General features: G+C 36.4%; 1 protein-coding gene across 2 annotated transcripts in view; it reads right to left on the reverse strand.

The window, feature by feature from the left end:
• ttyh3a (tweety family member 3a) overlaps positions 1-14,612 on the reverse strand; it is a 68,981-nt gene that overhangs the window by 11,693 nt on the left and 42,676 nt on the right. For both annotated transcript variants that reach the window (XM_079606064.1, XM_079606063.1), the window contains exons 8-11: positions 9,503-9,558; positions 5,852-5,944; positions 4,795-4,887; positions 3,335-3,471 (exon numbers count right to left, since the gene is read on the reverse strand). In XM_079606064.1, coding sequence (XP_079462190.1) covers positions 3,335-3,471; positions 4,795-4,887; positions 5,852-5,944; positions 9,503-9,558 — 379 coding nt within the window. The remainder of the gene's footprint in view (positions 1-3,334; positions 3,472-4,794; positions 4,888-5,851; positions 5,945-9,502; positions 9,559-14,612) is intronic.

Raw genomic sequence — 14,612 nt, forward strand, 5'->3', positions numbered from 1 at the left:
GGACATTTACATTTATGGATTCAGCAGATGCTTTAATCTGAAGAAACTTCCTTTCTTTTCTACACTCCTTATTTAACATTTTTAAATGTTTAAAAATAAACAGTAGAAAAGTTACAATATTGTTGTATAATAATCAATTTGTGTAAAAATAGCTGTTAAACACAATTTTAAAAATCATATATTTTTTTTTTTACTGTGCGAGTTTAAAATGCTAAAACTTAACTGTTTTTAATGATTGAACCCACATTTTTTAACCTAACACTGTCTTTTTTGTAACATGTGCTGGTGGATTTACAGCATAAAGTCACACATCATTGATTTATAGACATAGAAAGACCATGCACTCATATTACTATGAATGGGAGAAAGTGCAATGCAGAATATGGCGGAACAAGCCCCGCCTTCTGAGTAAAAGAGCCAATCGCCAGCTAGTTAAGTCATTGCATCACTGCAGCTGCCATTAGAAGAAACCGCTGTTGCTACATTTGCCGGACCAGCTTGGAAAATACAATCTGTTGTCATGATTTGAGAGTTTAGAAACAATTTATGAGACGGCTATTGTCAGATTTCATTGGTGATTTCAAATGAAAATGATTTGAAATTGAATAGTAAGCTTGGTGACTCAGAATTTGATGTTTCCCCATTCAAAGAGATAGGATCTGCACTTCCATGACTGAAATAGCTACCTGGGAGGAGTTTCAAAGATGGCCGCCGAGAGAAATGACTTGCCTTAAAGGGACTTTGGTAGTATTCAATTGGTCATGTGACCAACAGATCTTCCCCATGAGGGACCCATTATGGTTTTAATTAGGGATGCACCGATATAAAAATTTGGCAGATACCGATAATCTATTATATTTGAATGCCAATGAACTATATATTGGCCGATAAATCTAAATCCACATTTTTATATACTTTTTGAGAGCCTGATTACAAAAACAAAACTCTCACTATGTCCCAAGCACACACTTATAATGATGTTCTCATTACAATGTTATGAAGCCTATATGACAGACTTGCTCTACACATGTTGCACTTAACTATTTTCCTTTTCAAAGTGATATCAATCATATTTCAAGCATTTCAATAACATCTGAAGTGTCTCAGCTGAAGGAAATAATCCATTATTTATCAGCTTTTATATAATCGACCAAATTTTTTCATCAGGCAGATAACAAAAACATAAAAAAATTAACAGATCGGCCGATACCGAAATTTTGTTAGTGCATCCCTATAGATTTAATAAAATCGTTTTTATTAGGCTACTAATGTGACAGCACATCATTTTAAGCTTTTTTATTATTAAAAAAGTACTATAATTTTTTTAATCAGATAAAAAAAAAAATTTAAGTGCAACTTTAATGCCAACAAAAAGTTATTTGAATATAAAAACGTATGCAGCGACATTTGCCAACACTCCGTACAGTGTCTACCTCGACACTGCAATGCCTGCCACAGCCTGCCTAAACTCATCAGAACCTGCTAATTATCTATAATGAAGAGGTAGTGTGAATAGCTGTGTATCATGAGACGTACACTTATGAGTGTGATGATAATTACAAAGCTGGCGTCTTTGTCTTTTCTATCTCTCCCAGCGTAATCCTGTTTGCCTGATGCAAGCCTGTCCTGGCAGAGCCACCGCATGGGTCTAGGTCGGGGAATTATTACAGTTTATGTAATTATGGGAGGAATATATGAGGGGTTCCCACACACAGTGCTTGAAAGGAAGGAACAAGAGGGGAAAGAGAAGGAGCGAGGCAGCTGTTTCCGTTTTGCTCTTGACCGAAGAGTGTGATAGAACATGAGGTGTCTGACCATCTTCACAACAATGCCCACGGACACACAAACACACCACTAACCATTTCCACTGTTGTCTTATCTTTGGTTTAATCCTCTTGAGTGTATTTAACTACAAAAATTAGGATGTTCCACTGAATGAATGTGTCATACCAAAAGTATGCATGGGAAAAGAACAGTAAGTTTTATGACAATAACAAAATTGCACCTTTCATGGTAAATCAAAATACAAGCCAGATAATGCGTATTTATACAGTGGTATTAGTGATATGAATACAGAAATGTATAGCATAAGGTCACTAACATATGCATACTGTTATTATAAAATGGTAGGTAGATATAACACTCGGCACCTCAATTTCACTTTTTGCTTGGCTTGTTTGTTACTATGAGACCAACGGTTGTTTGTTCCACTGGAATACCACTTCTAAACACATTACACAAAAGTTCATATCTTTTGGCAGTGCTGGGTACATTATTAATAAATTGATTCCAAATTACAGACAAAGATTTTGGTTAGTAATTGTATTTTTATATCAATATGGTACAAGATTATCCTAAGAGAAAGAAAATACATTCATTTCTTTGTTATCAACAACATGAAGTACATTACATAATACATCACATCAGGGTTCCCAAATATTTGTGTATATATAAATATATATATATATATATATATATATATATATAAAAAATTACACTCTTAAAACAATTACAAATACAATTTTAAGATATGTTAGTGCAAGTTGCTTTTAGTTGAAACAGCTCAAACATGCATTTTAGTCTGGGACAAGCTTAAGTCTTGTCTGTGAAAATAATTACTTAATTCAGTACTTCATTTTTGGAATCTGATTATGTAATCCGGATTACATTACATTACAGTTACTACCCAGCACTGCTTATTGGTTGGTGATTTCTTTTCCAACAAACAAAGGGTTTTGATGTTCTGAGAACCTATTCTTATTTAAAAAGACAATAAAATGAGACAAAACAAAGATTAAAACAAAACAACTATAAACAAACAAACAAATTTAAATTTAGCCCCTCAACAACTTTTTTCTTCTTCTTTGAAGAACCAGAACTCAGGGATCTGATTTTAAAACTGTGATTTCTAGACATGGGAAAGTCATTTAAATAAATAAATCTTACTCCACGGGTAATTCTGTAAATGTTTTTGAATAAACATTTCCTAGTTATGCCAAGCTATTTAATCTTTTCATCAGGTAGAAACTGCACAAATATTTGTAAAAATCTTTTCCATAATCTTTATCTAGTAAATCACAAACAACTTGAAAATGTATGGGCTCTTTGAATATTGTTGTGGTAATCAAACATGTTGGAAATCACTGATTTAAAGCCTTATTTACATTTACACACTTTTAGCAACTTATTCACACACACCGATTGATTATTGACTATAAATAAACTATTATTGTCATTATATCAGTATATTACATTAAATTATAATTAAATATGATAAACATTACCTGGGGCCACTTTTATATATGTTTCTTTTTTTTTAAAATGAAGATCTCACCTTTTGCCATGCCATGTGTGCGGCACGCTGCAGATGACAGAGGTGAACATGAGAGCTGTGATGAATGAGAACAGCACCAGGTAGATCAGACCCTCCAGCCCATCAAAACACACTCCGGTCAATGCCTGCACATAATCCTGCACAGAAACAGACACGGGCACAATCACACCACTGCATGCTAACACTGCCTGTTACTAGTTCACATTTAAGAAGCGTTTTCTCAGCATTGCCACATTGCATATCTAATCAACTCTTGTCGAACACATTAATTATTATTTGAATTATCACTCAACATGTAATTTATTACGTATTGGTATTTTGGATTTATTTTAAATGTATGATTTAATTATCAACTTTTCATTAAACTGCACAAACCCCCTGCAGTTCCCTCATGAACCCCAGTCTGGGAAACTCTGATATAATGTGATGTTTAATTCACTTCATGTAGTTGAAAGAATGGAATATATACAGTAACATTTGAAGTGGATCAAAACCTTTCATCAAAGTTATACATGAATTTTGAACAATACCCATTCTTAGGACAACTTTGAGGAATCTGTTGATCCACTTAAAATTGAGTACTGTGTGTGTGTGTGTGTGTGTGTGTGTGTGTGTGTATATACATACACATACACAATTTGTAAGTTGTAATCTACCCAGCACTGCTTGCATGAACCTAAACGGATACAGAAACCAGCCTATCTCTGCTGGGTATGTGAATAATAAAAACAGAAGATATGATAACATCCAGTGCTAGACTCTCTAACTGGGAACTTCCTGCAGTAGATGGCACCACATGCTGCAGAGAGAAACAGTGATTTTTAATAATAAATGCTGACCGAACTGCAACCAGCCCTACACATGCTGCTCTCAGAGAAACATGGCAGCGTCTCCTTCCTCCAAATTACCGTCATTATTAACAGCAAAATTACTCCATTTGTAATTACTGCCGGCACTGTTCAGCATCTGCAGCAAAAACTCTCCCTCATACAGCCCAGATGTACGGCTTGGACGACTGTGAAGGGTGTTATTGCTTTTGCAGTATGAAAACCCCATTAATAATGTATAATACATTTCCAAAAGTCCATATTTTATCCGTTACTTTCTGTTCTCATGGGAAGGAGATGCATTTTCAGGACCACCCACACAGCGGGCCTGTCTTCCAGCCATGAGGAGGAACTCTAGTCATGCTAAATCCTGAAATATCAGACATTTCCATCTGGGAGAAGAGGACAGGCTCTGGTGTGGTGAGGTTTAAAGCAGATAGAAGATAGAAACACATATGTGTGTACAAGTGTTTGTTTGTGAGTGGATTGCAAGCCTTTGGTTTTTCATGTCAACAGAAGCCCACAGGTTGAGGGTACATTAAAAATCTTGGCAAGCTGTGCTTTACTTTGAGTCAGAGTGGAACCGGATGTGCAAAGTGGTCATATACTCTAAAACAAAACACTATTTCTCACCATATGCAAACTGCGGCAGTCCACAAGGGCAGTGAGCTGGTGCAGTCCAACCTCAGTGGTGTTCAAACCCCCCTGAATTTGCTCAAGGTTTCCCTAAAACACAAGCACAATAACATGGGTTACTCTAAATGTAAAAATATAGATGGATATGTTAGGTATACACTACTGTTCAAAAGCTTGCTACTTTATTTTAATCAAAATATGATAAAACAGCAATATTTTGAAATATCAAAAATAATTTATGTGAATAAATTGTAAAATGTAATTTATTCCTGTGATGGCAAAGCTGAATTTTCAGCATCATTACTCCAGTCTTCAGTGTCACATGATTCTTCAGATATCACTATATTATAATAAAACTTCTTATTATCATCAATGTTGAAAACAGTTGTGCTGATTAAATTAGTCAAAAGAGATTTTTTTTTTCACTTTCTAGTCGCCAAAGTTCACAATTTCCACGAAAATGTTAACGTATCCTTGCTGAATAAAAGCATATAGTATACATTACTTTAAAAACATTTACTGACCCCAAACCTTTGAACTGTAGTGTCTATATTAATAAGCATAATCAATTTCAAACATTTCACAATTGTAATGCTCTACTCAGTTTTTAGGAGTTCAGCACATGATGGCAGCAAACGCATGACAAACGAAAACATTTACATAGAAGGATGTCAAAGAAGAGCGGCTTGTTTTCTTTCTTTTAAAGGCACAGTATTGTGTGAGGTTTAAGTTGTATAAAGCTGCAGTGGTAAACAGATTTTAGCTGGTTCTAAGGGTGAAAAATTTCCATTGATTCAGCATTTTCTCTCAACGCTTGTGTTCCAGCGAGAGGACGGCTTTCTTTCTCACATGTACTGAATGTCAGCCATCACTTTGTGCCAGAACACACAAAGATGCTGCACAATGACAGAGGCCCAGGGGGAGAACGAACACACACGCGCTTTGGGACATTTGTGTATCAGGAATTGTGTGAAATGGGCCGTACATACTGCATGCATGCTCTGAAACACACACACACACACACACGTGTGGATACTAACATACGAGTGCTCACCTTTGTGTTGGGGTATTCTCGGACTGCAGAGCGCAGTAGTTCTGACACGTCGTCCTGCATTTCCACCAGTGCCTTGTGACTTCCTGACATCTTCTACAAGAAGACAAAATAAATCAGTTACAATGTGCAGAATTGTTATCTTATAGATAAGCTTTTACGCTTCATAAAAACATGGTTAAAAAAATCAATATTTACATTTTCAACATTTACATTCTGCATTTTTAATTTTACTCCATTTTTTTGGACAACAAGAGCACAGAGAGGCAAAGAAATGAAAGGAATCAGTACTTTTTATATACTAGAAGTAATATTTTCTAAAATATTTTTGTAACTCAAACATACAACAAATAAGAAAACAAATAAATTGAAAATAAAGACATTGGTTTAAAATTAACTATACAATAAACAAAAATGGTAATTTTCATAATTGCTTAGCAGACACTTTTGTTGATAAAAAAAAAATGTTTTATAACTATTTGAATTAATTGTAACATGTAATGTATTCCTGTGATGTCAAAGCTGAATTTTCAGCATCATTACAGCCTTCAGTGTCACATGATCTTTCAGAAATCATTCTAATATGATGATTTGATGCTCAAGAAACATTTCTATTTTTTTATAAAAGTTAAAAACAGTTGTCCTGCTTACTATTTTTGTGGAAACTGTGATAAATTGTTTTTCAGGATTCTTTGATAAATAGAAAGTTCAAAAGAAAAGCATTTATTTAAAAAAGAAATATTTAGCAAAATTATAAATTTCTTTACTGTCATTTTTTTTTAAATGTAATGCATCTTTGCTGCATACGAATGTGTGTTTTTTTTTTAGTATTACTGATCCCAAAAAAAAAAAAATTCTCGTTTTATTTGATTTAAAAGTGCTACAAAAGTACCACTTCACCACGTCCTTAAGCATAATTAATGAAATATTATTATATCAGTCATTGTTATTGTTTGATCGTAGTTATGACACAAAACACTTCCTGGCCAGTGTAGAAGTGTAGAAGAGTTCATCCACCACTGCACACTCCACTCTTAGGACTTCAGCAGAGTCAGAGGCAGAGCTGCTTCATAATGCAACAGTGCATTTACACCCAGCAGCAAAACTCAGTACAGGCTCTTGCACCCGGCCATTAAGGACATTTCAAAGTGTCATGGAATATTTCAAGAGCAGAGGTCTAGAAAACATGAATATTTGAGATGCCAAATGGCCACTGTGTCAGCTTTGTCTGTCAACAGTTCTACAATGATAGGCTGGAAAATTTGCTGACATTCACTGTGAAAGAAGCAGTGAAAGTACCTTCTTTACAGAGCGCACAAGAGACTTTTGGTTACAGTGTTACTTGCGGGCAACATTACTAGAAACTAACTTCTGAAGACAAAAGCCAGCAGCTAGGACAAGTTTAAGGTAGGCTTGCTGCTGTTGTCGGTGTTACACAGTGTTTGGCCGTACACCAATTACATGACTTGCTCACCATGGCACCGCAGTAGTCAGATTTCACTTATCACGTGACGAGAGTGAGGCGAGATGACTGACAAAACAGTGGCAGAGGATTTGGTCATTGACAAATATCTTGTGTAAAAAAAAAAAAAAAAACTCGCCTTGGTGAGTCAAGTCAAGTCATCTTCATATATATATCGCTTTTAACAATGTAGATGGTTTTAAAGCGTTTTAAGGTAACAGAGATTGTTTTGGCTTTATAGAGGTTCTTGAATAAAGATATTTTCCAGATAAAGTTAGTTTTGATTGATTCACTTCCATCGTAACGATCATTAGTTATTAAATTAGAGACCGCTAAGACAACATAGTTCTCTCTACACAGACTTTAAACGCGAACCTGTGAGAAACGCTGATGGCGCTCACGTGCGCATTAAGAATTAATTCTATAGTCATGCGCATTTGAATATATGTGCGCAGGTTTGTAATTCCCTATAAACCAAGCCTTAAACTACTTGTCAGGCCTTAAAATTTTAAACAGAATTTTATCACTTCAGGGTAGATATGCGAAACTGAAATTATCCCGAAAAACGCTTTATCTGTAGAGTAAGAGACTTATTTTAAATCATACAGACTCAAAACTTTTAAAATAGTAGTGTACATCCATTAAGTATAAGGGGATTCCAGAAAAACACTGTATAAGATTATATGACCAATAAGTTATGACAACATTTGTTTTTACATTGCTTTAACTCAAAATAAGTTAAGCAATTTTCAACTTTTTTTTATAAACTATACAAGATTCAACTAATTTCTTAAAGTCTTAAAGTATTTTTTAAGTTTAAATGACTTATACATCCAAGTTGATTGTACTTAAAAATGTAAGGTAGCAAAGTTTTTTTTACAGTGTAGTTATTTAAAAAAAAAGAACATGTCTTGTATGAATAGCCACTTTAAGGTACCTGACAGTAGATAAAGTAGCTCTGATGTTTGAACTATAAAGCATTAAAGTGGTTGCAGAATCTTCAAAATTTCTCTTTAAATGTTCCTGGATGACATTGACATTTTAAGCGTAAAATCAATATCCATTTTACTTTTTTGCTGTCTCAGATGTGAATCAGGCAGAGCTCATCTGTATGCTGCATGAGAACTGGAGGAACTCCATTTAGAGGCATCAGCTGAGCTGACAAAAAGTACAACGTTCAATCTCCATATGGGCATTACCCTTGATTCAAATTAAGTGATATCAAGACAATGGAGCTGTCACTGACATAATCCATCAATCATGATCAGTTAAGAGCTGTGATTTGTTTGAATTATGCACATGCATCAGTCAAATAAAGACTTGGAGAAGGACTTCATTAACTAAAGGGAGAGGCAGGAAGCCAAAGGAACACACATTTCCATCGAGCTCTCGCAACGAGGAGAATGCTAATGCACAGGGACAAACAAAGCAGGGGGCGTGTGAGTGTGAGGAGGGAGAAGATTGGCTGTCTTCCAAAGACCAGTGAGATGCCTCGCTGTCTATTGTTTACACTGGCAAACAACAACATTAACGTTCCTTCACAACTCGCGTTACGTGCAAAGGACTAAGTTAATTCTCCCAGAGCATCACTGATGGTATTGTTTACTAAAACTACTCAAAATCCTTTTCAGTAAGTGAATTAAAGATGAAATCAAATAAAATATACATATCAGATGAAAAACCAAAAAAATTATACAATTTTACCAATCACTAAAAGTTAGTAACTTATAAAAATAAGTTACAGGTAAACAGATAATTATAAAGCTTATTCAAAAATATTGATCAATAACAGAATATAATACTAAAATAACACTTAACATTTGCTCAATATTTAAAAAAAAAAAAAGTTGTAAAAAAATTGTTGTCGCAGTTAGTGAAATTGTCAATATCTGTGATAATTTCACAAACCTTATCGCAATGCATTCTGGGATTTACTTTTCCTTGAATCAGACCAGTATTGCTGAGTTAGAGTCAAGCCAAAAGAGGAATCGATAAGGGTGTTTAATTTTAGTTCTCAAAAGTCTTTGCATTAGGAATGTGCCTAAGATGCCAAATTTGTCTAGTTAGGAAGCTCACTAGGGTTTGGAACAGTGCCGAATCTAAACCTCAGAGGTTTGAAGGTGAGGGACTTAGTTCATAGAGAAAATCGGAATCAAAGAATTAAACGGATAGGGTTTAATATCTATGGTTACCTGTTGGTAGGGGTTGACCTGACCCACGTTACATGTGAGGTAATACTGCAGGATATCTGTGAAGAAAGAGAGAGGTGTTAGGTCAGAAGAAATCAGCATTTAACATCTAGAAGATCCACTCATGGCAGTGTTTTCCATTTGCTTGCCTCTACAAACCTCTTATTAAAATTCGACATGAAACGGATGTTGCAATAGACTTTTACTTTCATTTTGTGTCCCATCTCATGGCGAATAACAAAACAATTTGACTTTATTCCACAAGCACCGCAAGCCATTACAAACCTGCAACAAGCGAACAATCTTTTCTCATTTCTTTCCGTTTCACATCCGTCCTAAGCAGATGAACTCACACCGACACACTATCATTTGCTGACCTCAGAAAGCCCACAGCAGCCATGTCAGGTATTTGAATAGCTATTTCCAACCACGAGTCAATTTAGATTCAGTCCACGACTGCCTCACTCAACCAAGATAAGCCTAACATATCATTTCTCTTCTGAAGAGGACAATTTCCCAGTCAATGCAAAATAATTAATAACTAATCCTAGACTACACCAGATTTTTTTTCCACCGATATTAGAGGAAAATCTGTGGAACGGATTTAGACATGCTTAAACATGTTACAATTAGATAAGAACACTCTTATTGGTAGCTTAAACCATTAAAAAAAATAACCCTAACCAAAATATTGAATAAATGTAGGCTTTCAGTCTTAGAGGTGCTCAAGAATAACTCTTGCCTCAGGTACAGTAGGTTGCAAGTTCAGATTCTCTCAACTGGACATTAATAATTGCATATGCTAGTCAGTAAATGTGTATCAGTAATGGTTGTCATATTTGGTAGCAGTTTACATTAACACTTATGATATCACTAGCGTAACGTGTTGGGATGGTAGAAAAGGAGCGAAGCTTCTGACAGCAGACATCTTAATGCAGGTACTATTAGCAAAGGTGATGAGAAATCACAATCACACATTTGAAGAATGCCGATTTTTAGGAGGACTGAAAGAAAGACGAGACTTGAGCAGTAGGGTTAGTACCTCAAACAGTTCAGATTGACACTAGTAACACCAAGGTCATGGGTTCGATTCTCATAATATGGAAACTGAATGCCGATTCGCTGCTCAAGAAACATTTCTAATTGTCAATGTTGAAAACAGCTGTGTTGCTTAATGTAAAAAAATACTGAAAAAAAAACGTTTCTATTTCTGCACAGGAAAAACTAATTCACACAGTCCTCTCATAAAGCTCCACACGCCAACGCAGATGGAGTCTTGGGCCATCTTCATACGCAGCTTGCAGAGGGTTGCGTGGATGCGAATCAAAAACAGACATGCGTCAGAGCAGTGGGTTTGTTGAGGAGGAGTGATGCTTTCATCACAATCATTACACACGTGGACAAGCGCATGGCAGCAGTCACCTGGAAAAGTTCCAGCAGTGGTGTCTGTAAAACCTGCTTATGAACAAGCAAATTCTCCCATCGCATACAACCGGCCTCCCTGACTGCACATAAACGGTATAATTACAGCAATAATGAGGGGAATAAGGATTATAGTGTAGTTCATGGCTGGATTTATAGGTTGTAATAGTATTCAGGCTGTGTGTCAGGGCCCCACAGTCTCACATGTCATGTGTGAATGGCCTCCAGTAATTGGACGCAATATTGGTTGACTGGTGATGCCTTTATGAAACCAAGACAATAGAGCGACTTCCAAACACGATCTGAGAGGAGGCCGAGCTTTAAATCCCACTCACGCTGCGATGACTGCAGGCTGTAAAAGATCCTGATTCATGCAAGAAAGGAAACACGCCAGATCTTCTTTATGAAGGGTTTCACTGCTTTTCTTCAATGAAGATTCTTCTGAGACGTTATCAGATGACTAAACAGTCTATATCATGGAAGACAATTGTAGCATTAAAATAAACGCTTTCCCAATTAAAAGTAAATATATTTTTGGACTATTTTCATCTTCTGGGTTTGAAATCAACATTGAGTGAACGTCACATGCGATTACAATAAACATTGTGACACCCTTGTGAGCAACAGTGTGAATCATTATTGGTTAGCGAATAACAACAGGCGATTTACATATTGAAGTAGCAAAAGCATTCAGTCTAAGGGGCAATTTGAACGACACCGAAAACAGAAAACGGTTTTATTGGTTTTGGCCGTTCATTTACATTTGGGTGCCTGAAAACGCAAACTTTTTGAAAATGATAGTCTCTGTGTAAACTGCAAAAATGTGAATTTGTGAAAACAATGACGTTATGTGCATGCGTATTATGTGTTCAGTCTATAGGCGTTTTCTTTATGCATGTAGTATTTCTTTACAAAGTGACATCGCCAACTAATGGCCTGGCATTAATACAGTGTTTGTCGTTTTTATTTTCAGATCAGTGTAAAAGGGGATCATTTTGACAACGTTTGTCTGCGAAAAAAAAAAAGAACTTCCCACCGAAGTAAAAAATGTTTCTCTTTTTAGTACATTGTTGTCATGTAAACGCACCGATATTCTAAAAGTTTTTTGCAGTACAGAAATTAAAAAAGGACCCTTTTTTACATTTCAAAATGTTCAAGATGTACATTTTCCCCAAGCTAAAAATAACCACAATTGTGTTTTCATACCATTACAAACTCACACCAGTGTTTACTAGTTTTTTGTTGTTGTTGTAATGCCAGGCTAATATATATATAAAAAAAGTATAGTATTAATTATAATATTAAATAGGTTTTAATTATTGCATAAATGCATAACAGTCTGTAAACAACTAGACTGTGTATTAAACACCACAGCACAGAAGACATGCTGGAATACATATTGAGGCTTTCCTCACAGAAGGCAGACACATGATGGCACAGGGACATGCGTGCTGTTTGTAAGTACAGAGAAGTCTGGGTTCTATTCTGGGGAAACACAGTAGAATGACTCATGAGTCTAGGACAGTGATGACCCGAGGGAACACACTCAAAGCTTCACTGATCACTTTTTCTTTGTGGATTCAATCTACAGCCATTAATGCTTCCGGCTGAATCACTGCTCCAAATCTTTTTCTGGACTAAAGGGACGCAACTTATGCAAAGGTGTGAGCTAAACTCGGATGTCTTAGTTTTTAGTTTGTAATTAACAAAAACACTGCTTCAAAAGACTTGAGACCCAATCACACCAACAACTATAAATATTAAGATAACCATAATGATATCTATATTAGCATCAACACCAGTGACCTATATTGTTCTGATTATTCTAAGCGCATGCTTGTCTTTCACCTTAAATGTGCGAGCTTGTTTGCAGCAGGATGGATTCTGATTGGCACATCAACTGGATAAAATAGTTCTGAAAGTGATTCCAATAATATTGTTCCTCTTGTGTCATTATAGCTGTGATGTGGACTTCACTAATCTTTAAAGCTGTCCTCGGCAAGACTTTTTTGATCATATTCACTGAAACCGAAGCTATGCTCCGACAGAACAACATAAATCAGCCAGTTTTAGAAAAAAAACCCACGCTTCTACCTCCACCTGGAGCCTGTTATTTGTTTAGCATAAATCCACCGCTCCCGGTTCTTCTGGTCCAGTCAGCACAGGGGGGTGTGAAATATGACTGTCAATCACAGTTCGTGCACACGCCACAGATCCCCCCTCGCGCACGTTACAATATCACATGCACACACCTAACGTTTGCAGGTGTGTTGGATTGTGCGAAGCGTGATGGCGGAGAGAAAATCTACTAACAAGCATCCAATTCCTCGGTTAACAACCAGAGCTATGAGGTCCAAAACAACCAAGGAAAAGAAAACATGGCAAGTACTGCATGGTGTTGATCGATGCTGAAGAGACGGGCGCGCGTTCACAGAAAATCTGGTGCACACGCACTGACGAGCACAAACTCGATGGGAGGGTGCTCGGTGGTAGTGGGGGAGGGGCATGAGAGTTGTAAACATTCAAAACTTTGGCTAAGTCCACTCAATCTGCCAGACCTGCCGACTGCAGCTTTAACTACCGGTATATCTTTATAGACCCCTTTTCAGTTAGTAAACATGGTGACGTTTGTTTGTGGGCGGAGCTTAGATGGCTGCAGAACGATCCCTCTGGTCGCTTCACTAACACACTAACACTAACTAGTTTGCAAGTTTTGTTAGCTTGTTTTTTTTAACAATGACCGAAGAAAAAGTTAATTTTAACAGACGGAACTGATTGGCTGACCCGTACACGTTCAGTCAATGGATGCACGATCTGACAGGATTAACACGTTAACACTACCTCCGGATGAGAAGACTGACATCTACACCTACCTGATAGAGAATCTGAGCGTAAAGAGAAACTGAGGGCATATAAATCTTTAGATGCCTATAACTATGTGCTGAATGGTCACGTACAAGACTTGTGCGGTACGATCCAAAGTTCTGCCTAGCCAGTGCCAAGAAGAGACCAATGAAAAGAGTGACATTACGGTGCAATTTTAATGATTTTAATATTTTCTAGAAATAAAAAAATTCCAGATACAGCAAAATTATTTTTCGATTCTTGCACGCAACAACACAACAAAATGACATTTAATAATAATAATAATAATAATAATTTAAGCTCCTTATTGTGTAGCCGAATCTGTGCTGGTTTGTATTGGCCGCCTCCAGTTTTCCCTTTGTTTTGCCTCCTGCTAGCACCGTGACGTAGGCTCGGAATTGGTCTGCTATAGTAATCATCCTTGGTGTGAATGGGCTTTTAAAACATAGTGCACAAGTCACATGGACCACTTATAAATGTTGGTGCTTGACTGCACATGGACACTATGAACTGGGTTAGACAAAAAAAGTCAGGGTAAAACAGAAACTTATTATTTTTAATTCCACAGACCCCAAAAAATTACAATTGATATTACATCAGGGTGAATAAATAACAGCACAATGTTAAATTTTGGGTGAACTATCCCTTTAAGGAGTTATTTAGAGCAAATGAGAGAAAGACTGAAGATGGGAAGAACAAAGATAAGAATAGAGCCCAGAAGACATACAATTTCATGGGTGTGTGAAGCTGAGTTTATCATCCTTCAGCGGTTTTCTCCTCTGCTCCTCATATCTCTCTCCTGTATTCTGTTCTTCAGAAGTTCTCT

The sequence above is a fragment of the Phoxinus phoxinus genome (genome assembly GCF_949152265.1).
Source record: "Phoxinus phoxinus genome assembly, chromosome: 1".
In the NCBI taxonomy this organism is placed as follows: Eukaryota; Metazoa; Chordata; class Actinopteri; order Cypriniformes; family Leuciscidae; genus Phoxinus; species Phoxinus phoxinus.